This window comes from Porites lutea, chromosome 2 (genome assembly GCF_958299795.1).
Source record: "Porites lutea chromosome 2, jaPorLute2.1, whole genome shotgun sequence".
NCBI classification, from domain to species: Eukaryota; Metazoa; Cnidaria; class Anthozoa; order Scleractinia; family Poritidae; genus Porites; species Porites lutea.
The window spans coordinates 31,982,564-32,010,446 of record NC_133202.1 but is presented as its reverse complement, the minus strand read 5'-3'; the positions used below and the strand labels follow the sequence as shown (position 1 = coordinate 32,010,446).

Here is a 27,883-nt window from a genome sequence, read left to right as displayed (position 1 = left end):
ACATCGGTGTAACATAAGCAAACTAGAGAAGTCAGTACCGGTGCTTTCCGCTTCCACGTTTCACACTCCTCCCTCCACTCGTTCCCACCCCACAGGATTACACATGAAGCCAAAACCGCCTTTTTTGAAGTCAAGTTTAGCCGTTTGCTTCTGTCCTTTTAATATCGAGGCAGTAGATGAAATCCGACGATATGACCAGGGAAAGCTTTACATTCACCTAATTAGCACTGCTGCTTTCGTTTAACAATTCAGCTCATCGACCTTGAAAATTCTTAACAGGAGGCTTTTGTTCTTTCGAATACAGCTTGAAAGTTACAATATATGCTCGTTTAGGTAGGTGAAAATGATCGAGGCTAGTGCAGTATTCGAGTTGAATGAAGCGACCCTCTTTTGAATGCATGTGTTTCTTAAATGAAAGTATTCTTTTTTATAAGACTATCCTTCAAAGGACTTTCAAGGTTTCAGCCCTTGAACAAGTCTGATTTATCAGATAAAATTAGTTTGAGAATTTAATTTATTCTTAACTAGAGTTTTTTATTCCGTGGTTACTGAAGTGTCCTGAAGCGCGTCGGTTTTGAAGATTTATTAGAAACTAAGAGGAGGGAAAGAAGGAAAGAAAAACGGTTGTTCAACGTATTATTCTTCAGCCATTAGATATGTAAGGCAGTCGTAGATGTTTATAACTTCAAGGGTGGAGTGTTTTTATCTCAATTAGGCCTTTCGTTCAGCCCTTGCTTTGAGACCAGCGCAAGTCTATTGCTTTACTTTAACAAGGCTTAAGTGGCCACCATGTCTATCAGGTTGAAGATCACTTAAGTTTCATGACCTTACCTGTTGTGTTACTAAACAAATTATGAAGTAATACACATAAAGGAAGAGGAATGCCATAAAGTATTGCTGAAGGCTTGCATTTCTTCACCAGATTGAGCGTTTTTGAGAAAAAAGGAAAACAGAAATAGAGAGAAGCTTGTTAATCAAAAAGCGCGCGCATACACAATTCTCCGTCAACTGGAATAACAAAATCCAGATATTCTCGATGAAAGCTGTGGTAATCATTAACCTTTTCGTAATATCTGTCGCGGTTACAGGTTTTATTGACAGTCTATGAAATTGAATGTCTGTGATTGCAATAGTCATTGTTCTTATGTTTAGATTTTTATATTTTTAACTAACATCGTTCTGGTTTAGTAGAGGACATTCCAAAACCCAGCGTGATGTTTAGAACAAAGTTTACTTTGATGCTCTTGCTTTTCACTTTTGGTAAGTTGGCATGGCATATTCTAACTTGTTCATGTGTAATAGTTATGCCTCTCCTAAAACGTAGTAGAAGGTTCTAAGGTCTATTTTGACGTGTTGTTTAGGGAGACCTAATTTTCCAACACAACGTACTAACTTGAATAATACTGATCAAGCACTCTAGTTAAACTAGGCGGGTTAACGAAGGGAATGTTCTTCACAATGATCTGTTCTTACTAGGATAAAATAGAGCCAAAATATTTTCCCATCCAACATTTAAAGACGTCCTTACCAAGACAAAAGCGTATCTCTGAAGGCGAGCCACTGTTGGTTCGTTCATGTTTGCCCTACAGAAAAACCAAAAGGGAGAAGAAAAACGCTCTTACTACGCTTTTCACAAACATGCGAACTCTTAAAATTAAAAGCCGCCTTCACAATTGCGTTTTTGGCTGCCGTCAATCATAATTACGATCACAATTAACGAACCTTGAAACACAGAAAGACACAAAACGGATCGAAATCCACCAAACACAAATCACAAACCATAACCTTTTGAACCCATTAAAGAAAAGTTTTGTTTCCTAAGAGGTCTGCTAAGATAATTGACGGCAGCGAAAAGCAAAATTGTCAGTTGGCTTTTGAACTTCACAACTCGCATGTTTGTGAAAAGCGCAGTAAACTGTTCGATAGAATTACTTCCTTTCGAAAAAATTTAGTTGACTTTTTATCGATCAAACAAAGGGATTAGTTTGATGAGATCGATTTTGTGTAAAGAAAAACATGCTGTCACACCTTTAATTCTCTCTCATTATAGCTCGAGACACAAGTTGCAAGTCTATAAAGAAGAATACCAAAAAACAATCAATAACAAGGGGAAAATCTCATTATCTTCTTCTTATGGGACGCCCCGTCGAGGACGGACATCATCGCAAAGGACTAGGAATGATTCTCGCGTCTCAGCACAGTGGAGATATCGCCACTTCTGAGGCTGAATCCAAACACTCAGATCCAGCTCCGTCCAGTTCCAATAGCGATCTCTCTAATACACTACAAACGTCTTCAAATGGGTCCACGTCAGATCGTGGCTACAGCTACACAGAAGCGCTCTTCACAGGGACGCCGTTGTTAAATGGAAGACCGTTTACAGCCTCTGATAGGACTCCGCATTCACAAGGACATGCCACTGATCATCCTATCGGCATTTTGAACGCAAATGAGAGGATTACGGAAAACGTCCAAGGTAAAGCTGTGGATGAGGACAATGATGGCAGTAGGGCTGACAAAAATGATCAAACACAAGAAGAAACGCACACAGATGAAGGTGTCAAGGGGGTAACGGTTAACAAGATTCTTAATAAAGGTCAGTATAGTGGAGAAAAGAGTGAAGACTTAAGTGAAGACTCCAGTTTAAGGCAATCATCAAAACTAGGGAAGGAAAACTACGAAGATGGGCAACCTGTACCTCCTCATTCTTTGGATAAGCAGGATAAATTAGAGACAAATAGACAGGCATACCGAGGCAGAAAATTGATCAAAAATATCATAAAGAGTGATAATTTGGCTGATGAAGACGTGCACGAAATCATGGCAACAGGTCACACTCAAGAAAATTTTGATAAAGAAAACGTAGGGAGCAGCGGACAGCTTAGAGAGGAGAACAAGGCAAATAAGGTAATTCCTCTCAACACTAAGGTGAAATCTTACGACGAGGAATCAAACTTATTAGGTTCAAACACTTTAACTCATGAACGCTTTATGCATCAGCAAAGAGACAATCCCTTGGGAGATCAACAGGAGGGATTTAATCAAAACATCATCAGTCTTACGGAAAATGAGAAAGGGCCGCAAGGCGTAAAACAACAACAGGAAGAAATTCGGCAACCGCAACATATGATAACTATAACTGAGGATTCTGGAATGAAACAAAAAGTGCAAAAAGAGGACTCATCTGGAAAAACCCCGGATGCAAAGCCTCATGCAATGGGATCAAATTTGAAAGAGACCAATCCTGCTTCCACTGGAAACACAGGTGGTGTTCATGAAAGCAACAAAGGCAGTGAAACAATATCACCAACCAATGAATCACCAGATGGGCATAGTGACTACTCGCACAGCGCATCTGGTCAACTGACTGGTGAACAAATGAGGCAGCAGACTTCAGACATTGACGTTAACGCCCCTGCCGAAGCTTTAAGGAACCTAGAAACTGGAAAATTAAACGATTCCACGAAAGGATCTTCCCAAAAGGCTACAAAGTTAACTTCAGATAAAATATTTGAAAACTTTCTTAGTCATCTTAGGCCGCATAAGGTAATAGAAAGTGCTTTTGATGAACAACTTGCTCAAAGGATACCATCTGAACAGCGTGATCCCCACGAAGCTCATACCAGGCCGCTAAATGAGAAGCCTTCATCTTCTGTGCTGTACCCAGGGCTAGATGCTTCACACTTGTCATCAACCTACCGAGAAGGAAGCAGCCCCTCAGATTTTAAGACTCAAAGTCAAGAGCCAACAAAGGAAATTCCTTCAATTCAGGAATCTCCATCTAGCACAGACACGACATCAGTTTATTTGACAAGCAGCAATTTCAAGGGACCTACAGTGCAGCAAGAAAAAGCAAAGTTGTCCACGGGCGCAGTAAGTGCGAGACTCAATCAACAAAATGCACCTCTAGTTAACAATCCAGATGGAAATAACGAACAGGGAAATGTGGATAAGATTAAAGAGAGTGCTGAACAGACAGAAAAACCTTACAGTTCAGCAGATGAGAATTCCACTGAACCACAACGATATTCATCCCCCAGAGAGCAAGGGTTCTTGAATGTTCTGCTTTCACATTATCGACAGAGTAACACAGCAAATTCTAGTACTGCAAATAATCTGCGAGCAGAAGATCATGGAGAGCACTTAGTTCCTTCGTGGTCAGTGAGGCCGGAATCAGGTCAACTAGGTCCTTTAAGTGGAAGTGACAAGGAAGGAGCTACACAAGAAAAAAATTCTTATAAAGAAAATCAAGCGGCGAATGATCTGCAGAACAACGCCGAATATGCTTCTCAAGAAAGCCAAGGTCCAACCAAATCAGTAGAAGATAGAAACCAAAGAGAACATAACCAAGAAATGCCACCAACTTTGGACCATAGGAAAGGCAGTGGTGTAGACGAACACGGATTTCAGTCATCTGGATTATCCGGTAACACTAACATGGAAACAGATGTGCAAAGTGGATCATCATTTGTTTTGACGCCTTCGCATGGGTTCGGTGAAAGGCCAGTAAACGGAGAGACGAGCTCCCAACAGGTGTCAGAAAATAGTGCCAAGGAAGAAGGAGCAAACAACGCCTGGAATTTCTATAAATTAAGACCAAAGTCCGGGCCACCGGAATTTGCCGTTGGGAACCCTGAGCATCCCGGTGAGGTTTCAGAGAAAGACGAACCTAAAGTAGGAAACCACAATCAAAAACAACCCAAAAGCAACATGGACCATGACGATAGCACTCAAAAGATAGTCTATTTCTTAAAGATGGCGAAAGGCATTCCACTTTTACACAACAGACCAGAAAATGACATGGACGATAACCACAATCAGGTTAACAGTGATTCAATGAAGGAAAGCGAAAGAGCTGATAATGCTGGAGTCACACGCCCTTATTCTTCTCCTAGCCCTAGTCCCGGTCTCAGTCCAACGGCTGGTAGAGAAGAAGGAACCATTGGTGAAAGTAATGTCCCTATAAACGTACGTCAAGGTAAGTAAAGGTCCGATCCTCAAGCAAAATATACGGAAAGTTATTTTCATTCTTGGTACTGGAAAAGGAATATCTCAGCGTTGGCTCCAGCAAAGATTTATGATCAAACCTACAAACAATGTTTAAATTCTGAAATTCTAGTTTTTGAAATTCTGTAAGAACAAAAGTGATAGATGAGTTTTGTTTTGTCCTTAGAAATTATTTTGCTAACTTTTCATACAAAACGAGTAAATGAAAGGTAAATGTCATAATCAGATGAAGTCAGACCAATATTTGTTAGTATATTTATCAACAATTTACAAAAGAGCTACCAAAATAAAGCTTCCTTGTCTAAGGTGCAAGAAGGGAACAAATAAGTAAATAAGTACAAGGTTAATTGATAATGGCTTTTCACATAGATGACGAATACTTTGAGCAAGAAGCATTGACAACACACAACAACTTTCGAAAGACGCACGGAGTTCCTGAGATGACTTTAGACCGAGATCTTTGCAACCAAGCTAAGGCATATGCACAAAAGATCGCAAATACGGGAGAGCTAATTCATTCATCGCCGGAGGAAAGGGGAAATTCTGTCGGAGAGAATTTGGCGTATGCCTGCTCGTCAAATGGAATTCCACTGACAGGGGAAAAGGCTACAAAAATGTGGTATGTTTTTTGAACTGTCTAGTGGCACTTTGTTTAAAAATATAGTCTAAGTATTAAGAAAATAATAATAAAAAAGAATAACACTTCCAAGTATCATTCGTTAGAACTGACTGCATGAAAAGGGAGACAAAAAGCATATTCATTTTCTGGCGCTATCTGATTAAATCTCAGTAGAACCACATCCTCGAACATTTGCTTTTCAATTTGGATGACAGGCAGATGAGGAAAACAAACGAAAGTTAAACAACCTCTAACACATGATCAATTTATTCCTTTTCACTATTAACATTTTAAGGTGGTCGGTTGACTTTATTTAAGGTTGAGTAAGTTGGGTGTTCATATCATTTGGTAAGGTTCTTTTCGGATTTTGTTCTGGAAGATTTTAACGTGAACGTTTTCTCCCCAGTACTTTTAAAATTATTCCTCAGATACCTTTCAGTAAAATTTGGTAAACAAATCGCCTCTATGGTTACGAGATATCAGGGGATAAGTGGTAGGGGAAGGAGCCATTTTCTTTGAAGATTGTGCGAGTCTTCCGCTCCTTTTGGCCCAAACCGTGTAAAATATCTTGTGGCGAAACGGCGAAATAACGTGTTAGCTTCCTCACTATTTGTATACATCTGAAGTTCAGTAAAATATCTAGAGATAACCGCCTTTGGGAATAAGCTCACAGCTCCTGAAAAGTACCGTATCTCATATACTAGTATTTATCAAGAAGAGCACGTCACAGGCTTTCCACTAACGCAAGTTCGATGATCAAATGATTGCTTCATTCCGTGTTTAAAGCAACCAGCCATTTTCTGCTAACCCGAAGGTGCATTAGGATCAGCCAAACATATGTGAAGACGAGAGGTTTTGAAGACGAGTCAATGAAACATAGAAAACAAAATTAAAAGATATAGGGATTAAAGGGGTTAAAGTCTTTGTATGTCACCTGCGTGTAGTTCAAGAAGATTCATTTTCAGCCGCTCTTAAATTGTATTTTTCAGGTACGATGAGGTTTGTAAGCCTGGTTACAACTTCGCTGATGGCGGTTTTAGCAGCAGCACAGGTCACTTTACCCAAGTGGTATGGAAGGACAGTCTCAGTTTTGGCATTGGTCAGGGCAAAGCAACGCATGATGGAATGCAGTGCATCTACGTTGTGGGTCGTTACAAAACGGCTGGAAATATTCCAGGAAAATTCCAGGATGAAGTACCTATGGGAAACTTTAACAATGCCTACTGCAGCAGTAATCTCTAAGAGCCATAACCCACTAGAGAAATTGTGACAGCTGAAAACAATCGAAAACTTTTGATAGTGTTCTTTCAACACTCGGGGCTAAGATCAGTCGATAACTTTGTCGTTTTGCACAAAGGTAGTCGAACGTTACTTTGCATGTTAATGCGATTGCTCATCTAGAACTATAGCGTGATTGCCGCTAGTAAAACTTCTACGTTTTTCATTTTTTTCACTGACGAAACTGCTTTGTTGCCTAGAACTATTTTTAGAGTTATTCGTTGCTTATCTTCTGGGCTGCCTTAAAATGTTATCGATGACTTTCCATGAGCGTAAAGTAATAGTTTTGGCTTGTTGATGTCCTAAAACGTTGTATTGAGCAATACAAAAAATAAATCTTTAAGTTTGTGGCGATCAAACTGAAAGGTCACTATAAGTAAAATCTACACGCCTTAGCTTTTGGCTATCGTCTTTGGAAATTCATCGTGCATGGAAAACATTTGACGGGTGTGCATCGGTAATTCCCTGAAATTCAAAAAAAAAAAAAAAAGGCGGCAGTCACTGATATTTTATACATTTTGTCCCACACATTACGAGGGCATGTTTGAAGACCATGGAGAGAGACCATGGAGACGGTGAGCAAAATCGAGTTGAATGTTGACTATATGCAAAAAGGGCTGGCCATATTAAGCCAGATATTTCTTGATCTGTACTTTTTACTTAGTTACGAAACGTAACAGCTGGCTTGGGAGATTAGTATTTCCTGCGAGGATTTCAGTTAAAAATAATAATTTAAAAAAAATACAGTTTTCGATTACTGAATTCACGGAAGCCAATTTGAAAAATTTGTCAGACAGAAACAAAGGACAAGACGGCGACAATGTTTAAAGCACCGTGCAGACGGACGCAACATTATTGGCCAACAACTCCCCAACATTGTTGGATGTTACTTTTTGCGTCTTTTTACACACTCTGTTGCGTGTCTTTGATAGCTGTTGCCCAAAGTTTGAAACCGGTCAAACTATTGAGCCAAGAGCTCCGAACATTTCTTTCGTTCCCTGATCACCGAAGCGTAGCGAAACAATTTTGGATCCGTTTGCAGCACTCTTCTAACATTATTGGGACCACTGACGTGCATTACACATGGTCCTTTAAGTCTTAAGCTACGTGCAAACAGACGTAATAACTCCCAACACAGTTGGACCAACAATGTTGGGAGTTGTTGCGTCCGCTTACACGTAGCTAAAAGTTTTTACCGGTTTCAAACTTTGCGCAAAAACTCCAAACAACACGCAACAACATGCAACACGGTGTATAAACGGACGCAACATGTTGTTGGCCAACAATGTTGCATCCGTTTGCACGGAACTTGCATGGATTGTGTCCTTTCCACGATGTACTGTAGGTTCAAACATTATTGGACTTGTTCAATCGTTTGCGCTTTAAGCTTAAGACTTGGGGAACAATCAGTTCAAATGCTCACACGTTTAGCGGTGAAAAAAAAACAAACAAACAAAAAATTAAGTTAGAACTTGGGTTACGTGCAACATGTTTTTTCAAGAGAGTAATTCGCTTCTAGCCTTCCAGCCTTAAAGCGTCATTGAAAATATTAGGTCGATCATAAACGATAAACGGAAATATTTTGAATAAATCCTCCTTGATGAAGATATTATAAAAAGAGCCAATCAGTTTATTTGCCAGACTTAACGGTCATCGATACTGTTGATATCTTAAGTTTATTCCTAGTTTTTACATAAATAAATATATTAAAATATTGTGAAACAAAAAAAGCGCATTATCGAGTCTTGCCTTTTACATTGTGCGTGTAGCTGACTCAAACAATGGTAAAAGAATAAAGCAACATTTTGTCAATTATTAGTCATATTAGACACTAACCAAAGACGAAAAGATTACATACGTCATGATCATGTCAAATGATAAAACAAAAAGAAGCAATAGTAAATAAATAAATAAATCTGATCAACTGTTCTATCTGAGCTCTTGATGAAGACATGGTGGGCAAACAGGACGCCAAATGTGGCCACTTAGGAACTACTTTTGCAGTTTTTATCCGGTTGAACTCAAAGTTTGCAGGATGCTAGGACTTTGTATTCCGCACAATCGTGTGTTTTTTGTTTTTCGATTTTTACGGTTTTTGGCGCGAAAATGACGTCAAAGATTGACAGCAAAATCTACATTCTAACTAATGGCGTAACAAATAGGTCACTTTGAAAGGGGGTGACGAGATAGAAACAAATGTGGAAATTTTTTTGAAAAACTCAATTGCTTTAAGTGATATATATAGATTTCCAAATGTGCTTTTGTTTCTTAAAATAGCAACAAAATGGCGGGAATTTCAAAAGTCAAAGCTAAATAAAGAGCTTAATTTTTCTTCGCATATATTTAGGCACTGAAACTGTTTCCTTCGTCTGTTGCTACGGATGGCGAGGATGGAACAACTTTTTCAAGATTAATGCTATTCTTGCGAGAGTCAAGCAGAAAATTATTATGGTTAGTGCTTTCTAATGGAATTTGTTTGTATGACGTCTTCCTCATAAATATACAGCAGCATTTTGTGCAGGGGCAAAGGCACTAAGTAATGACTTTAGCACAGACTTGACCTCGAAACAGCATTGTACGGTGTACGTGCTCATGGTGCTGCAGTAGTCGTTGTAGAGTACTATATGATAGCCACTGAGGGGAAGAGGTTCTGGACTGTTAGTCGTTTCTGAAAATACCCATGTCTCTTGCCGTTCTATGTCACCTTTATCTAAGGCAAGAAATCTCTCTCCTTAGTTTTTTTTTCTGTTATTACTGACTTTCTCAAAGTTTCGTATCTGTGGCACAAAAATTGGCCAAATTATAGAAAAAAGTTCGTTAGAGATCACTGCGCTTGAAATAAACAACAAAGCCACTTTAAAGGGGCTAATGTTGGGAGGATATCTTAAGCTAAAGACTGCTATGAGGACGTGATATATTTCTTTATTTACCAGCTTTTCTGGACACAGGCCAGTCCAGAGGGAATGTACACCAACGGGACTAAGGTCCCATGAGAGGTGCCATTTCTTCCCAATCCCACAACCCGTAAAGGTTGGCCACACCACCAGGGTCGGGTTCTTTTACGTCCCACAAGAACAAATCAAGGAAGGTGCTGTGAGACGAGACCTACGGTTTTTTGTCCTTATCCGAGAAGACTAGAAAGTCTAACCATTTGCAGATGTCATTACAGAGGCAGAACTTTCTTGTCAGTTATTTTTAAAGACCCTGAGTGTTGGTCCGGCCGGGGTTTGAACTCGCGACCTCCCGCTTGGCAGACCGGCGCTCTACCAACTGAGCCAAAAAGGCGGCGGTGTATTTGAGCATATATGCCAGTATTTATTACTTTATGTTACGCAAAACTTATAAGACCTTGCCAAAAGCGAAAAATATCTTATTTGTCGAATTATAACAATGTTGAAATTGAAAAACAGACCTTATTTGAGTTAAAGAAACCGTTATCAAGTGTCCTTACTGAAGCGATTTTCTTCAGATAACACTGTTAAACTTCAGAAGAATTAGGTTATGAGGTTCTTGTTTTATTATTTAATATTATCCATCCGTGGCAAAAGATCTTTTCGTCGACATTAAATTTTATTGACCAAGCTTGCATTGTTCGGTCGAGGAGAAGAAGAAGGCTGGATAATTGCCTCATTCTTTTGTGGATTTTAATGGACCTCGAGTTCGTCTCGAACGAAAGAACGAAGCCATTGCAATACCTAACAATCTTGACCCAAGAAGCTTGGTCAAGAAGGATATATTTCCACTCCCATATCTTGTTGGACAATGAGGGTACCTGGGTGGGCAAGTTAGGCCCATATAAATCAGAACAATAGGATTCCCCATATCTTTCCCGCTCACCTACTAGAGGGTCTCAATGGGGTTAACCGTCAACCGTCAAACGCCCTAAAAGTTAGTCGTCAACCGCCCAGGATTTCGACATTTTAAAAGTGAATGACAAAGACAACCTCCAACTGACACAAAAACTATATATTAATTTATACATAAATTAATGTTTACTTAAACTCTTGGACTAAATTTCCACTTAAAAGTCGCCAACCGTCAAAAGCTCTAAAATTTAACCGTCAGCGGTCAAAATTGAAAAAAAATTAACCGTCAACCGTCAAAGCTACCACCAAATTGAGACCTTCATACCAGACACATAATAACGAATAACGTAACCACTTCCGCTGACTGTGCAAGGGTTGCATACCGTAATTGTTCATATACATGTGATTATCGCTAAATAAAGATCTACAAAGAGATCAACAAAGACTTACGCAGCATGATAGGAGTAAACGTATGTAAACATGACTGTTTTTATTTATTTTTTTTCTGCTAATTCCTTTAGAGACATCTCCTAATCGTCCTGTTGCGTGGAATTAGGTTAAAAGCACTTGACCTACCTGCATTTCCTTATTTACTTTATGAGATCAGGACTCTTGACGGAGTTTCGCTGGACATAATTTATATTTCATATGTTTTTCAATCCTTCTCTGAAAACCACTTTCTCTAAAGAATTTACTTTCAAGGGTATTGTTTGAACCTATCCTTCACCCTTGGCATTGTTCCTAAGGCAAGGCGTTCCCTCCCTTCCTAACACAGGCAAGTATTCATCTACGCATTATTGGGGACACGGATTCTCGAAATAAGGACGGAAATCTGAAATATTTCATAACAAAGCGAGCCACACAATGATGTATTTAAAAACATAACTTACAGTACATGACTGAATACACTTGAATTCCGTGTTTTGATGGAAAACAGCATGTTAATACTGTGATAAACTTCAGTTACGTTAGTCTGGATTCGTATTCTTATTGCATTTTATCTGCTTCTGCAGAGGAATTGATATGTACCACTTGAGAACCCTAGCTGTCATCACACTTTTACATTGTGGTAAGTAAAACTCGACCGGGTTTTGAGAAAAAAGAATTTTCCTCGAATGTATTTAAAGAAAGTTGTTAGGTCCTTCTTAGGAAACCAGGAGACGCATTATTGTGAGGATAATAGCGCTTAATTGCGCCTGTTAAAGTAGCATCTAAGGTTTCAGAGAGTATTCTGGATTGGATAGGCTCACACATATAAGGGATTTTAATGAATCTTTCGAGGGACGTTATCTGGTCTGTACGTAAACTTACACTTTGACTTTTAACTAACTTTTCACTACTATCTACTTCACTCATGACAGTGCTATTAGGATTGTCCCTTCCACATAAAAGCCACCACGGGCAACATAACCGGCATGGCCATAAACACCAAGACCTTCATTTCTCACAAAAGTCACATGCAAAGCATCGGACAGCGACAGGTGTTTTGCGAGCATCTGTTCCAACTCCTCTCCAAGATTTTGTTCTGGTAAGTGGAAGTCCATTATTCCACGAAAGACCAAGAGCTGGTGATAGTAAAAACAATTCAACAGAGACGCTTGCGAATCAAACAGCTTCAAATGCACAAGGACCCTTGGGTAGCCAGGCTGCAGAAGCAAATCAAACTCCCAAACAAGAGCAAAAGCAGCCAGGTGATCTGTCAACTAACTCTACTAGCGTTACGTCTGGAGCGATATTAGAGCAGAAACAAGAAAATAGTGCGCAGTCAACAAAGCCAACTTTTAAATCACCTAAAGAGTTTGCTGCGACAGGTCTGGGTAAAGAGGGAGAGAAAGAAAAAGAATCGTCTGCCACAAGCACAAGTAAGGGTCCGACTGTAATGTTTATTCTATAAGCTGAATTGCAACTGTTCAAAATACAAATTTCAAAAATATTAGTACTCAGGGTGGCAGTTAAAAAGCCCAATACATGGCTTCTAAATCCCTCATTGGCCTTGTCCCTGAACCTAAGCTCCAAATTTACTGTGGTCCATCTGATGCTTTTGCGTACACTTTTCTAGATTCTGTAGATAAACTAGCCATTCCAAACTAACCATTCTACAGCCACGCACAAATATACAATCGTAGTAATTTTCTCTACAGTGATACTGTTCTCAGGAATAGTCTTCTTCAACTACAGGGCAAGCAAAATCTCTGGCTATAATCTCAGGTCACTTTTAAATTAAGTTACCGTCGGTATCAAATTGGTATCAAAGATCGGCATTCATGGAAAAAACATTCTATTAACTCTTCATTAGAAATCGAGGAAGGTTCCAAAGTCGCTGGTAATACATCTTTGGGAAAAGCAGCCGAGGAGGGACCGGCTTTTCATGGCACAGATATTTCAGGAGGAGGAGGAGGAATAAATGAGGAGAAGGAGAAGGAAAATAGCAAGGATGGCACAAAAGAAAACACTGCAGATGTGAAGCAAGGAGCTGGGAATTTTCCTTTTAACATCCCAGGAATACAAAATTATGGAAAAGAGAAATCTGGAAACAGTGGAGGAGAACCTCTCAAGCAAATGACTGATAAAGACATTGGACCAAACTGTCACTGGAAATCTTCCTTGAATGAGAACGGGAAAGTGGTTACAACCGTGTCTTGCTTGGGAGAGTTCAAAAACCCTGAGGGCAGTAAAAGTGGGATGGACAAGGCGGAAAATACGCTGTCCATCGAGAAGGGAGGAGAAAAGCCCGAAAATGTGTCACTCTCAGGGGATAGTGGAGATGGGAAAAAGATAGTCGAACAAAGTAAGGTCAACAACAGGCACTTTATGGGAGTGGGGAATTTTTTTATATCTTATAAGTGCGGCTCTAAAGTATAGGAGATTATACAACATAGCAGTGGTACCATTTTTGGGGGTACTAACGTAGGTTTTTATGCAAATGAAAGTGAGGACAAGTCACAGTTTGTCAAAGTATTGTCAAATAATCGTCTAATTCCGAAGAATTCACACAGCAGCGCAGTATCTCGTGGTGTATCAGAAAATAGCAAAACCATCCGGGATCTCAAATCCACCGTGGTGCAAGAGGGCGGGAGAACTTGTACCGGGATGGGGTTATGACGGGTTTCATAAGGCAAACCGTCTGAACGGCACATCCTGCCTCATTTGCTTTAAAAACTAACGTTTTGGCAATTGGAAATGAAACATTTGTTTGGTAAGGTCCGATACAGGGCCTGACATAAGTCCTTGCATGATCTCGACAATCATGTTTCTAAATTCATGACACATTGGTTACCCACAGGTGAAAAGGAGTTTGAAGATGAAGCAATCTCCGTAACAAACGCATTCCGAAAGATTCACCGAGCCCTTCCGATCAAGTTAAGCCCAGAAATGAGTCGCCAGGCTAAAGAGTACGCCGAGAAGATCGCCAGCATGGGTTCACTTCAACACGACTATGCGGCTGTTAAACAACTTGATGAAGGAGAGAATCTTGTGATGGGATGTAAACAGATCGGGGTGCCTCTCACGGCCAAGGAAGCCATAACAAACTGGCAAGAACGAACCTTCTGGTTTCTGTCATATATATTCTAAATCCCCATTGCGTATAGTTCCTTAAGTAATTGAAAATTGTAATTTGTTTACTCAAGGAGCAATTAGGAGTTCTTATGAACTCGTAGAAATGTGTCTGTGCGTTCCAGACCGAATTGAAGATTTGGAAGTGTTGATTTTTAAGGAGAGGTAGACACCACATACATCTATGACGCCGACGCCTGGATTCGAACCCGGGCGATATTGGTGAGAGGTGATTTCTCAGTTATTTCTCACACCCTAAATATTTGTCCGACCCCAGATATCAAGCCCGCGACTCCCCGTACTGCAGTCAAGCGCTCTACCAACTGAGCTCGTCCTGTCGCTGTAGGACTATTAACTTGCTTTCGATGGTCACTTCTTTACTATTGTAAGCTGGTCTTTGCAAGAAGTCTCAGTAAATGTACGCTTTACTTCTAGTGTTCGTTTTAAAAGATAGAAATAACAATACAAATTTCCACGGTTAATGTGTCGTTAATTTCTTTTGTAGGTACAACGAAGTATGTGCCTACGATTTCGACAGATCAGAATTCAGCATGAACTCTGGGCATTTTACTCAACTGGTGTGGTCTGACAGTACAGAGTTTGGTATCGGAAAAGCGTCAGGACAGCAGAACGGAATGCCGTGTACTTTTGTCGTGGGACGCTTTAAGCCATCTGGAAACTACAAAGGGGAATACAAAAGAAACGTGTTTAAAGGCAACTTCGATCCCAGCTATTGCGATAATCTTAAAGTTAAAAAGCTTTTGTAGTATTAGCCAAAAGGGCAGATTAATTGCAACAGATTAAAAGAAAAATACACCTATGATGAAATTGTCCCTATGGAATTCGAGGCGTGAAATGTACGTTAAATTTGTTAGTCTCCTTAATATGTTAGACCTTTAAAAAAAGTGTTGTTATGCTTCGCACGTTCATTTCTTTCATAAATTAATTGTATTAAAACCACATGGACCAGTAAAAGTAAAGTAATGAAAGTATACGTGACCATGGTCCTTTCTATAGCTTGGCCATCTGATAGTTTCTTTCTCTTTTGGTTTACCTGCGTCCAGAAAGCGCTCTTTTTTTGGCTATAAACATTGCTAATTAAAAGTTCTCTGTCGCGTGCGGATAATCTTCTTTTATCGATTTTTGTAGTTACAGCACTTCAAACATTGAAACATATAAAAAGGTGAACTGTGCACGCGAAATTGTTCTGCTGTAAAGGGAATTTAGACAAAATCGTGCCAATCTCAGTGTTGTCTGAAATACATACCAGTAAAAGAAACATGGAATGTTTAACTTGTTAGCAGCCAAATAAGGAAATACAACGGTCTTGAAATAAGAGGTAGTCGCTAACTAGAAGTCAATTGTTTGAGAGACCATGGACACCCGCGGTACAGATTTTTCTTTTAGTGCTTAATTGTTTAAGATACCATGGACACCGGCGAAACATATTTTATGCATGAATTGAGCGCGCCATCTCTATTCTCCCAAAAAACATTTTCATGTAAGTTTCTAGTCAAAATATAATGTGGAAAAATGCGAAAAAAAGACCATGGAGGAAATCAAACTAAGGAAAATATCATGAATTGGGTTGAAAAATCATGGGGTAATCTCTCCATGTTATTAAACTAACTAAAGGGATCAGGTAGTGTGAAATGGAAATGTAATCAATTAACATTTGATGACTATGAGAACGTTTTTGACTTTTAGAGTACACTGGCTTCTCCTCTGCATCTTCTTCGCAGGTTAGCTCGTCACTTTGATATTAGATAAGCACATATTCCGACAAATTTATTTTTAACGAGACTCGGTTGAAATAATAGAGATTTAGAGTCACGTTCATGGCAAACTACAAACGTGAATTTGTACCACGTGACTTCACTTGTGCTCTACCGTTCATTACTTCTAAACCAAAATTAGTAGCTTTACGTTAGTTTTGTATACAACAATTGTTTTGGACTATTTTTAGCTGCACGTTTTCTATTTTGAGAAATTCTCAACTTGAATCTGACGTTAGGCGTTTGCTGTAAACGTCACTCTAACTCTTTTTAATGGCAATCAAAAGTTTTCCTCGTGAAGGGTAAAACTGAACCAAAAACCGATAATTTCTTGGGATCTCCCTCATTATTCAACGACAGTAGTTGAATTGTAGTTGGTTGTGGCTGAAGTAGTATGCAGTTCTGTTGTTATGGGCCAAATTTGAATTGAAGAGAAATAGTAGCTGTGTTTTTTGGGCTAATTTCGTTGAACAAGAGCAAACATATCGGCCTATCGTCTCGCATTACATTGAGATTACATTGAAGGTCACTTGAATTGAAAGAGAAGAACAATAACCACTCATAGTAATTTCTTAAATCTTATATTGCCATTTTGATCCGGAAAAAGGCATTTACAGAGGTTCTGGTGGGTAGTGCAATCGGCTTTAATACAATGTTTTAATTAGCATCTTCACTTGCATTAATGGAAAAGGCATGCTTTAAACAAAGACAGTAAATTAATTTGTTTAAGGCCCGGGGAACTAGTTTTGCGCTTTTCAGGCGAACGAAGGCTAGCGCGACTTCTGCGGTTTAGGCCCGGTTCAGACGCCGAACATATCATAAAGCGGAACTTATAATATTGAATTGAGTACTTGAAAAGTTCGACGTCTGAATCAATTAGGAACCCCTGTTTCAATTTGGAACGGCTAAGCCGTTCTTTTCGCCTGGCCCGGCCGGGAATTTCGCCTTTAGAGCGACTTTGGAACGGCTTTGATTCAGACGCCGAACTTTTCATGTACCGAACCTAATGCATAAATTTTTATAACGTATTTTGTAAGTAGTTGACCGAAATGAGCATTTTTCTCCTTTTGAATTTAGTTCGGCTGGAGTTAAGATCGGCTTTTGAATCAATTCAGCCGGTCTAAATAATTTGGGTCAGCCTTAATTCGAATTAAGTTCTACTCATGATTATGAAAAGTTCGGCGTCTGAACCGGGCCTCAATTTAAAGTAAATGAACAACCTTTAGTTTTAATAGACTAATTTATGTAATATTTGATTTGTATTTCAATCCAAATAAACCCACCCTTGATTTTAGGATAGCATGTCTGCAGACGAACTCAGACGTCTCCTGTTTCCTTTGTTTTACGCGAAAAGGGGAAGTCTGTGTAACGCCGTTGCTAAACATTTTCCAGTTCCCCCCTGAATTCCCAAGACTTGGTAAAAGGCTGTGATTGGCCGCCTCACAATAAGCATTGGTCAAATAGATTCTGATTGGTTGAGACAAAAAACTGATCACATAATTTATTCGGCGATTCAACCCAAATTTAGCGGGCGGTCTTCCAGTCGAAACAAATCATAATGGTTGTTTCCGCATGCAACAAAGGAAATAGGAGACATCTGAATGCAGATTAAAATGGGGAATATGTAATTTTCCCAATTTGACATACACGCAAGGAATGAAATCATTTTACCTTTTAGCAGACGCTGATCAATTTCCTGGAAGAAGTTCATCTAACCCAACAAATGAGGACAACTTATTGAATATTCCGGCAGTTTCACGCATTTTAAAGGGCTTTAAAGACCTCGGAAATAAGGTTCCAATTAATACTGTCATTAATAACACTTACAATGGAAAGATTAAGCATCCTTCGGATCCTCTTTTTAAACTCTACAAACAGAAGGATAGTCCCTGGAAAAGCACATTACGATATAATCCGGTTTTCCCATATGGCAGAAAAGGCCTGCATGCGAATCTTCAAAGATTGATTAGTGCAAGTCTAGGCAGACGCTTAAACCAAGACATCCAGACACTACTCTCACAATTCACACCTAGAGATGGTGGTGGGAAGAGCGGCAATTTTAAGATAGCTGGTGAAAAAGTAAGTGGAAAAGGCGTTTACAGCATATCTCCTGATCGGTCTGACGTGGAGATAAAGTTGACAATCAAAGTAAGTAATAAACCCCATATGCAGCAGAAACCAACTTCATCACAAACGTCTCAGCTGCCATCATCGGCACCAAAAACGCTGCTGCCCTCAACAATTCCACCAACACGACATCAATCAAAGCCAAAATCACTTTCAACCGCACAACCATCCCGTCAACAACAGCAGCAGCAGCAACAACAAAATATGAAATCAACTCCTCGACCTTCGCCTCCCAGAACAACTCCCAAGATGTGTCTTGCACCCTGCACGACTACAAACAAAACAAAGACAGCGGTAGCAAATTGCGTCGGTGAGTACCATTAGACATTACCTTGTTCTTGTGGAAATTTGTCACTGGGTTTCCAGCACTTTCAACAATGGTTCCATATAAGAAATATCATGGGTTACTGTCAGATGAACGATAGGCTCAAGAGAAGCTGTAAACATCCCTGTAGAGATTGTCCAAAATTGTGGAAGTGTGGTGTTACGATGACACCAACAGAAATACCTTGTTTGATTCGTGTAGTTGTAATGTAGAATACAACGTTCCATTTTATTTTAAACATTACCCTTTGACCATTGTTTTTTATCCATAGGATCTCAGTTTGAATACGAAGCTCTCAATATACACAATAGGTACCGGGCTATTCACAATGCTCCCCCAATGACTTTAAATTGCGAAATGAGTCGAAATGCCACGGCTTATGCACAAGAGCTCGCGGACATGGACAGTCTCGTGCCATCGGGTTATAACGAGAGACCAGAGCAAGGGGAAAACCTTTCTCTTGGCTGTTATGACGACAGAGAAAAGTCTGCTGAGGAAGCAGTCAAAGTATGGTATGTGAGATTTTCTTTGGAGAACAGGCAAGCCGCGTTTTCGGGCACCCGCTTAATACGGACCCCTCGTTATTATGGACAGTTTGCTTTGTCCCTGAGGAAAGGAAGCTGTTACATTTTCTCTAAATTGAAGCCGCTTAATACGGGCACCCCGTTAATACGGACATTTTTTATGCCCCCCTCAGTGAACGTATTATCGCGTTTTGACTGCATATATTTTTAAAAAATTCAGCTTCACAGTCTACTTGTCGCGATTCCATTTCCCTTTGTTTTTCTAATACATGAATTTACTCCGGCGTATTGTGCCAAACATAAGCAAAAGTTCGTATGTAGAAAACAAGTGAAATGAAAATTCGTCTGTCAAACACTTGTTGTGGATATGGTTATTTTTAAATTGGTCTGCTTTCCATGCAGGTTTGACGAGGTTTGTCGGTATACGTTTGGAAAACAAGGTCCACAAACTGGGACAAGCCACTTTACTCAACTGGTTTGGAAAGGAAGCACGGAACTGGGTATTGGCAAGGCTTCCAACACACAACCAGACGGGGCGACTTGCACCTTTATTGTAGGGCGATATAATCCTCAGGGAAACTTCGAGAACGATGACAATGCTTACGTAAAGAACGTGGAAAAGGGATCTTTTGATGAACGTTATTGTAGTTACATTGAGAAGCCAGGCTTAGACGGGGGATATGGCTTAAAACGATCTAGAGGGAATTGATTTTTAACTCATGGAATTAAAATTTCATTGGTTAAGTATATTGTTATGGTGACATGAAATATCATCTTTCTCTACTGAGCGTTAAACGTTATCCCAGAACGATTATAAAACTTGTGTTTCGAAAATTGATTTTAAGATTGCTCCGTATCACGGGCGATATCTGAATTTATGCCCCCTTTTCCCCTCTCTGTCAATGCCTAGTAATTGTTATACGTGAACATAGTGATGGAATAGGGAATTATTTCATCCTTGCCTAAAACATTGCTCAATGGCTCTTTCCTTGAAAGCCACTTTCATCGTGTTGCAATATATAATCATGTTTTTTTTTTAATAATTTAAGTAACTATCAACTTAGAGTTTTTGAAATACTTCAAAATGTTCAAATTTTACACTGGCAATAAAATAAATCTTTCTGCAAGAAACATCTGAAAATAGTTTCCTACTAAATAAGACAGTAGTCGGGTATGTCCTAATCATTTTCAACTCTCACGGTTGTCTGTTACAGCATTTATAAACCATATCCAAAATAAAAAAAATGCAATTCGAGTGCAAACGAAGAATTGGCGATTCTTAATTCAAGAGGCAGGACAATTTATGGACTACGATGCCACCCACCATGATTTTTGTGTTTTCTAAGCGATAGTTTTGGAATAATTTGTAATAAATACCCTGTTTAGCAAGCAGAACCCAGTTTAATAAACAACTCTGTTTATCTTCCATGTAGAAACTAAAAATATCTTCTTGTTTTCATATCTAAATAAGTTTCGGATAAAAAGCATAAACTTAGAAATGTATACTGTAAAGCCGGAGTTAACTCTCTGAGAGAGTCTTATTTTAGGATTTCAAATGTGAACTTAACTCATTGTGTTCCAAGCATTTCGGGAATTTGCACTCTTTTTAATCGTGTAAGTCGTTGGAATGCGTTTTGAACTCGAAGCATAAAAAAGGTGCCGATTAGAAAGGCTGCCCCTTCCAGGGACCAGCTTTGCATTTAGTTCTTGCGAGTCCGTTTGGGTCCTCATCATTTAGCCTTCATTTTAAATTTATTACTTTAAACTTTTTTCTTAGGGAAGTACGAACGTTAAACGCCAACCTTGACCACGGTCTTTTACTGATTCAAAAACTGAAGCTTCGAAATATAAATCGATGTGCTTTCCATTCATGTTACTGAACCGATGTGCTTACAATCTAGTGGATCAAGTCTTCCAGAACGCTTCTGCTTACTATAGGTATTAAAATTGAGCCAGTTTCTTTTCTTAACAAACTAAAAGCTCTAGCAATAAATATTTTGTCCCTAAAAGAAACTTTTGAAGTTTTAAAAATAAAGCTCACAGCAATTTGATTAAGTGTCAAAAAACCTTATAAATTATAATGGAAAAATAACAGAGCGTTCAAGATTGCATAGTGGAGATGGAATCTGAGGAAGTCTTAGCTTTCAGGTTATTAAACAGACTTGGCTTTTCTTGGCCATTGTCTTGTGACAATTTAACACCAGACGCTGCTGTGAGTACTCATGTTAAAGTCACCTATGGATCTAAGTTTAAGCACCCTGCGATCATTTAAGAATCAACAAAGGGTTAAATTCCTTAAAGTCATTAATTTTTTATTTTTAAAACGGTTGCTTTAACACAAACGAAATCAGTCGAGAGTTACTTGTATGTTGGTATCTTGTACCCCTCAAGAACGATTTACATCAGTCAATTGGGTGAAACGAGAGTCCGAAAAAGGGTCAAGTGTTTTACTGGTAAGTCAAGTGGTCTTAGGTGCTTTATATATTATTGCTTACGGAGCGACTGTAGCCAAAATAATGTTAAAAAATATGTGCGTTTAATGATTTAGTTAAAGACTAAAAGCCAGACGTTTTTATTGGAATCTATTCTTAAAGGATTCGTTTTTGTTCATGAGAAGTTACCTCATATACACTAAGGATAAAGATTAATTTAATATGGCAGAATTTGCCAGGCAAAAAATGTAAGAAAAAACATGTCTTGTCTTTTTAAGAGATTTTAACTTAACCTTCACCTTAAACTTCTCTCGTCGTGCCTCGGGCACATGTTAAGACCTTCCCGGAATTTTTCCTCCTCTCTCTGTCAGCTACTATTCGCATCTCATTCCAAGAGCCCCAACCCGCCTCTCTCCTTTTTTCCCCACTGTTCTCGTCAAACTACTTTTTGCCGTCATTCTCTTCGACTCTTTCACTCTGGCTCCGTGGTTAATACTACGTTTCAATCTATGTCTGTCTTATCTCGGGGAAAGACTAATCCTTTTCAATCGTCTTGACATAACTTCATCAATTAGCGGCTTCATTTTTGCCCTTTCGAGCAACTTCCCTTTTCTGACATTGTCTTGCCATCGGATGCATAGAATCGTCCGAAGACAATTGCTGTGAAACGCATTGACCACCTTATCGTCTCCCTTATTCATCTTCCACGTTTCATTCCTATAAACCACAAACGTCATTGGATTTACTTAAAGATAAAGAGTAACGTATAAACCAACCAAAGTTGCCAGATTTTCTAAGCAGGCGCAATAATGTATATGCAAGGTTTTCCTCTGTATTCCTTATTGTTTTTTCATAGGTTTGGGAGAGAACAAGTAGGACACAGAAATTTCACACGGCCTTCCATGACTCAGGATGAAACTCAAAACCCGGAAGTTGTTCCCACTGTTATATATCTCCTTCTCTTTGTTAGGTATGTCACATATAGACTATCTAAATTCCCTTTTTAGGGACTTTTCACGACTTCCGTCGCTCAAAAAAAAATCGCCTTCTGGGATGGGCAAGTCTGCTCATACAATAAATGCTTTATTGAGATGTGAGAGAAGCCCTTCACGCTCTCACTGCTTTTAAAAACTTCTCTTTCAACCCTGATTTTAAACTGTAAAGGAAATATTCTAACTGAGTTATGTCAGATTTAGTCAATGGGGTAGATTCTTTGCTTCAAACCTCTCTGGAAAGAAAGAGCAAGCTAATTAAGATGAATTTTCTGGTTTGTGTTACTTCCTAATTTTTTTTCTTTAAATTGTTTTCCTTTAAGTTATTTTTGTAGCTGTTGTAAATTCTGAAAGACACCCAAAACATAGAAAACTAAAGAGAGGGAACCTTGGCTTCCGTCCTGTACATTTTTCTGCTGTTGGCCTTCCTTTGGGAGACTCTCGACCGTCTAATGACGGAGCAGGATTAAAGACTGGAGCCTTTAAAATTGATGACTCTGGAGTTGTTGGTATGTAAAGCCAGAGATTATTTGAATCACCACGGGTACATATTTAATCATGTTACACAAAGCAATTCTTCCTCTGGAGTTGTTGGTTTGTAAAGCTAGAGATTAACTGAATCGCCAGGGGAACATATTTTACATGATACACTCAGTGATTCTCCTACTCTAAGCAAAAATTAACGTTTGTTTCAAGTTAAATCAAATTGTGTAATAGGTCCCATTAGCAGAATGTCGAGTTACTGATATTTTATAACGCGATTAAGTACTGTGAAGTACCTCGTGACATGTCATTAGATCTAGGCACTATTTTGCAGGATCGGATAAAAAGAAGGTGTACGTTTCTAACAATCCATCCTTAAACTCCTAGCAGTCGTGCAAAAATCAGCTAAGTCCGTAAATCACGAAATCCTTTTCACTCACGCCGCCACCCCAGCTGCCTCCTTTCACATCGTTACAGTTCTTTCTTTAGCTTTCATCAAATTGGTGGGCGTTTTATATATTCCCAACTTCATCGACTGTAATATTGTGAAATTTCTGTCGTCACAGGGGCAGGCCTCTTAGACATTTTTATTAATACCCACTCTCATGGCAAATTATCCCAAGATTGTTGTACCGTGTCTTTTTCATTCGACAAACAGACCTTACTGGCAGACACGTAGCGTAACATTGTTTTTTTTTTTTTTTGAATTATTATTTTTGTTCTTAATTTGGTCGCAGTATAAATACCCTTTTCCCTATACTTCCAGGAAATCTATATAGGTCACGCATAAGCTTCCACAAAATTCTTCTAGAAGAACTAAGACTCGCATAAGTTAAAAAAAAATGCCAAAAAACAAACAAAGAAATAAATAAACAAGCCGGTCGAACTTTCAAGAGGGTAGAATGTTGTTAAATGGGTTACATTCCAGAGCTAAGCTGAATGGGGTATGAGTCGCTTGTTCTACAGTCCTACGTAAATGAAAGTCATACTATTTCATTTTCTTTTGATTAGGGGCGGGTGTGTATGAAATTGGGTCAGATGGTGTCGACATTGATCTAAATTTAAAAATATCCACCAACGGACAAGGCAACCCTGGAGGTGGTGCTGGCGCGGTACCTGGCACGGGCGGAAGTCCTAGCCCAGGTGGAGGCCCAGGCGCCGGTGGAGGACCCGGTGCAGGTGGTGGAGGCCCAGGTGCCGGTGGAGGACCAGGTGCAGGTGGTGGAAGCCCAGGCGCCGGTGGAGGGCCTGGAACAGGGGCTGGACCTGGGGTCGGTGGAGGGACTCCAACACCCAACCCCTCCACAGGGCCTAAGCCTGCACTCTGTCCTGTGCCCTGTTCTCAAACGAAGCCAACACAAGGTCCTAGCGGGACACCTAAACCCGGGACCCCGGGAGCATCCACTCTTCCTACAACTTCTGGAGGAGGTGCTACACCAACCAATGGGCCTGCGTCTGGGCCTGGAGGAGCCCCAACTGGTACTTCACCTGCTGGTGCTGGAATAACTCCCTCTCAGGGGCCTACACCCAGTGGAAACAAACCTACAGTTGCTACTACTGGACAGCCCGGTGGTGGAGGTGGAGGTAAAACAATAAATAATACTCTGCCCTTTGGAAAGATATTAGGGCCATTTATACGAGGAAAAATAAGACGCGTCTTACATAAGACGCGTCTTAAATAAGACGCGAACTGTACCATTTATGCGAGCATGTCTTATCTAATAAGACGCGTCTTAGCTAAGCCGCGTCTTATTTTAGACGAAATGTGCCGTTTATACGGAAAGTTCGCGTCTTACATAAGACGCGTCTTATGTAAGACGTGTCTTATTTTTCCTCGTATAAATGGCCCTATTGATTAAACATTTAGCATCACAATAATTTCAAATACATCCTTTCCAATTTTTTTTTTTACGATCGTTGTCCTTGCTCTTACTTGGAAACTTTTGTTTAGGAGTACGAGTACGATATATTTATACAATACGACGGACTGCGAGAAAGTCTTAGGAAATATTGAACCAGAAAATAACCACAAGTGTTACCTTTATACGATTCCTTGTGTAATCTTTATTTTGTTTTGTTTCTTCAGTTCACCGTGTGAGTTAAAGCATTCGATTTCTCAGAACCATTTTTTAATGACTAACTTGTTTTAAAATATTAATTTCATTTGTCTCCAGGAGGATCATCCTTTGAACAGGAAGCATTAAATGAACATAATAAATTTCGCCAAAGACACGGAGTTCCACCCATGACACTTGATGCTGAAATGAGTGCAGCGGCTACTCGATATGCACAGAAGATCGCTAAGGCAGGGACTCTCAAACACGCCAGTCCAAGTGAGAGAGACAATAACGGGGAGAACTTGTCCATGGGGTGTGACCATGATGGCCAGAAAGCAGCGGAGGCTACAAAAAACTGGTAGGAAAAAAAAAAGGAAATACAGTCGAACCTCTCCATAACTGCCACCTTGGGGACAGAAGAAAGTGACGGGTGTGGAGAGGTGGCCGTTGTGGGGAGGTAGGGGTGTTTTTCGGAGTACAACATGTTTTTTTTTGTGTTACGTTCATGCTTACTGTATCCCACAATAATGATAATCTAATCTATTGTGTAGACATAAAATACATAAAAAGCTTGAATAATGTTTTGAATCAAAACGTTAATGTGACAAAATGAGTAAGGTTTGTAACATTCGCAATAAGCATCGTACACAAGTTTTCTTACTGCAGCAGTTTAAATGAAACAAAATCACAATACGATTGCCGCGATTGTTCATAAACGTGCAATACGGATCAATTCGTGACCATTCATGACTTTTTCATCAGTCGCTGAAAAAAAAAAGCTGGCCGTTGGGGAAAGGTGTTTAAGCAGTTGGGGACATGCGTTAGTGGCCGTTGCTGTTGTAGAGAGGCTTGAATGAGAGTAAATGTATGTACTGTCCGCCGGGACAAAATATAAAGTGGCCTTTATAGAGAGGTGGCAGTTAGTGGAAGTTCGACTGTAGGTAATTGACGAAGGTTTATACGACCCTACATGGAACAGCATCATTTGCACCGGAGAATTTTCGCGAGTCTTCCCTTCTGAAGTGAAGAAAACATAATTTCGCTTTTTACTCTGAAAAGTGCTTCCCTTCGCCGCGCCGAATCGCATGAATCCATTACTTTCTTCGTGACAGGTCATTTGCAAAGAGAAGATAATCAACTTTCGTTCCTTCTGGAATCAAGCTCGAAGGCAACCGTATCAATCGACTCAATCATTAAGACGCGGACTCAAAACGCAACTCTTGTGGCCTGAATAGCCTCACTTTTCTGTAAATAGACCCGGGCCGGACGAGAAGTCCGCCATATTTGCATTCGGTGTATGAATGAAAGAACAAATGAGTGAAAGAATAAAATGAATGGATGTATGGTTGAATGAATGAATGAATGAATGAATGAATGAATGAATGAATGAATGAATGAATGAATGAATGAATGAATGAATGAATGAATGAATGAAGTAGCAATTACTATGAACAGCTATTAACGAAGTAACTTCTTCTACCTAGATTAAATTTATCTCAACAATAGTTGCGTGTTCTGATAAATATTTTCTTTTTTTAAAGAAATATCGATTATCCCGGCGTTGCGCAAATAACGATCGAGTACCATTGATTTAAAGGTACGGTAAAAACGGGTAACAAATACTAGTATTTGTTTTGCAAAATTGCTGCAAAAAGAGTTAGAAAACAATATTTACCACTCACGTTAAACTGTCTTGCATCATATCAGGTCGCTGCAGGTTGCAGCAGTTCTACTTTTTGCCACAGAATCTGTACATATCGCACGTTTTACCGGCCCAAGGCAAACTTGTTTTGCTGCAAGCGCATAACTCCCGTGTATCGAGTGATTCCCGCGTAATTTTATCCAATCAGAAGTCCGGTTCACGCAACCTGCAAGAACCTAATTTGTTTCAAGACAAGTTTGAAGGTGGGTGGTAAAATGTTCAACATCGCTAAAACTCGTTTTGCAGCTGCAATGTCTCTAAACAAGTTGCATGTTTTTGTTGCCTGTTTACCGTAAATTTAAAATGAGTTCCCATTTGAAAATGCGATAATCAACAGATTTAAGGAGTATACAAGGAAACAATACCTTTCGGATACAATATCATGTACTATAGCACAAAAAGTCTACTTTCTCTAAAATCATTACGTTTTAATTCAGGTATATGGAGGTATGCGACCCAGGATACACTTTCGGCCAAGCCACTGGCTCACCAGGAGCAGGTCACTTTTCTCAAGTGGTGTGGAAAGAAAGTACTAAGCTGGGCATTGGAATGGCTGAAACTGACGAGAACGGAATGAAATGTACTTACATTGTGGGCCGCTACAAACCCGCGGGAAACTACGGGGGAGAATACGCTGAAAATGTTCCTCAAGGTTCATTCAATAGTGCAAGGGATTGTGCAGCGGCAAAGAAAGGAACGATTATCGGGCACCTAGCGCCACGATCCAAAATTCATCACGGCAAATCCTGGAAAAAGACACGTCATCAGTGAAGCGTTGCGCTTAGCTTCTTTAGCTTCTATATATAGAATCCACAGCATGAAAAAAATAATTTTCTCAATAAAACGCGTCAGCGTCTGTTTAAAACTCACTGGCCTTGTGACCCTGGCATTTGTTTGAATTTACAGTTTGTTCTTTCTTGCTATTTTTCCAGATCAATAAGGGGCTCTTTTTTCCTGACATTTACGGCCGTGTATCTTGCGCTTAGTCCTTTACATTATAAATTCATAAAATTGACTGAACGCCTGTTTGAAGGGATTACAGCTACGTCTATTGGACTCGGGCGTATGAGGAAATACTACTACTAATGGTCTGTGAGTATGTTGTACATATTAGGTTATTGGCATTAAAGTCAATAAAAAATTAAAATAATAACAACAACAATAATAATAATGATAGTAATAATTAGTAATTAGGAATAAT

The 27,883-nt window shown here is 39.5% G+C and overlaps 4 protein-coding genes across 4 annotated transcripts; all 4 read left to right on the top strand.

Moving 5' to 3' along the window:
• The first annotated feature begins 1,157 nt into the window (after positions 1–1,157).
• Positions 1,158–7,168, top strand: LOC140926059 (uncharacterized). The gene is made up of 4 exons (XM_073375860.1): positions 1,158–1,260; positions 2,051–4,978; positions 5,377–5,626; positions 6,616–7,168. The coding sequence occupies exons 1-4, from the start codon at positions 1,215–1,217 to the stop codon at positions 6,866–6,868; spliced, it is 3,477 nt and encodes a 1,158-aa protein (XP_073231961.1). The 5' UTR covers positions 1,158–1,214; the 3' UTR covers positions 6,869–7,168.
• Positions 7,169–11,653: 4,485 nt separating this feature from the next.
• LOC140926862 (uncharacterized) lies at positions 11,654–15,242 on the top strand. Its single transcript, XM_073376543.1, has 5 exons — positions 11,654–11,779; positions 12,072–12,572; positions 13,007–13,498; positions 13,994–14,243; positions 14,771–15,242. Exons 1-5 carry the CDS (start codon positions 11,734–11,736, stop codon positions 15,030–15,032), a joined length of 1,551 nt encoding a protein of 516 aa, XP_073232644.1. The 5' UTR covers positions 11,654–11,733; the 3' UTR covers positions 15,033–15,242.
• A 2,454-nt stretch (positions 15,243–17,696) lies between these two features.
• On the top strand, positions 17,697–19,725 carry LOC140926058 (uncharacterized). The gene is made up of 4 exons (XM_073375859.1): positions 17,697–18,195; positions 18,334–18,477; positions 18,764–19,004; positions 19,419–19,725. Exons 1-4 carry the CDS (start codon positions 17,697–17,699, stop codon positions 19,723–19,725), a joined length of 1,191 nt encoding a protein of 396 aa, XP_073231960.1.
• Positions 19,726–21,135: 1,410 nt separating this feature from the next.
• Positions 21,136–27,560, top strand: LOC140926057 (uncharacterized). Its single transcript, XM_073375858.1, has 8 exons — positions 21,136–21,228; positions 22,305–22,320; positions 22,764–22,949; positions 23,935–24,021; positions 24,073–24,144; positions 24,232–24,501; positions 25,101–25,338; positions 27,120–27,560. The coding sequence occupies exons 1-8, from the start codon at positions 21,136–21,138 to the stop codon at positions 27,451–27,453; spliced, it is 1,296 nt and encodes a 431-aa protein (XP_073231959.1). The 3' UTR covers positions 27,454–27,560.
• The last annotated feature ends 323 nt before the right edge of the window (positions 27,561–27,883 follow it).

Bases quoted from the DNA above. Each gene is read 5' to 3' on its own strand.
- LOC140926059 (XM_073375860.1), top strand. From the start codon at position 1,215: ATGTTTAGAACAAAGTTTACTTTGATGCTCTTGCTTTTCACTTTTG. The intron at 1,261-2,050 runs GTAAGTTGGCAT...CTCTCATTATAG, and splicing joins GCTCTTGCTTTTCACTTTTG to CTCGAGACACAAGTTGCAAG. The intron at 5,627-6,615 runs GTATGTTTTTTG...TGTATTTTTCAG, and splicing joins GAAAAGGCTACAAAAATGTG to GTACGATGAGGTTTGTAAGC.
- LOC140926862 (XM_073376543.1), top strand. From the start codon at position 11,734: ATGTACCACTTGAGAACCCTAGCTGTCATCACACTTTTACATTGTG. The intron at 11,780-12,071 runs GTAAGTAAAACT...CACTCATGACAG, and splicing joins CATCACACTTTTACATTGTG to TGCTATTAGGATTGTCCCTT. The intron at 12,573-13,006 runs GTAAGGGTCCGA...ACTCTTCATTAG, and splicing joins ATCGTCTGCCACAAGCACAA to AAATCGAGGAAGGTTCCAAA.
- LOC140926058 (XM_073375859.1), top strand. From the start codon at position 17,697: ATGAAATCATTTTACCTTTTAGCAGACGCTGATCAATTTCCTGGAAGA. The intron at 18,196-18,333 runs ATAAACCCCATA...CAACCGCACAAC, and splicing joins GTTGACAATCAAAGTAAGTA to CATCCCGTCAACAACAGCAG. The intron at 19,005-19,418 runs GTATGTGAGATT...CTTTCCATGCAG, and splicing joins GAGGAAGCAGTCAAAGTATG to GTTTGACGAGGTTTGTCGGT.
- LOC140926057 (XM_073375858.1), top strand. From the start codon at position 21,136: ATGGAATCTGAGGAAGTCTTAGCTTTCAGGTTATTAAACAGACTTGGC. The intron at 24,022-24,072 runs GTGGTGCTGGCG...GCCCAGGTGGAG, and splicing joins CGGACAAGGCAACCCTGGAG to GCCCAGGCGCCGGTGGAGGA. The intron at 24,502-25,100 runs GTGGAGGTAAAA...TGTCTCCAGGAG, and splicing joins TGGACAGCCCGGTGGTGGAG to GATCATCCTTTGAACAGGAA.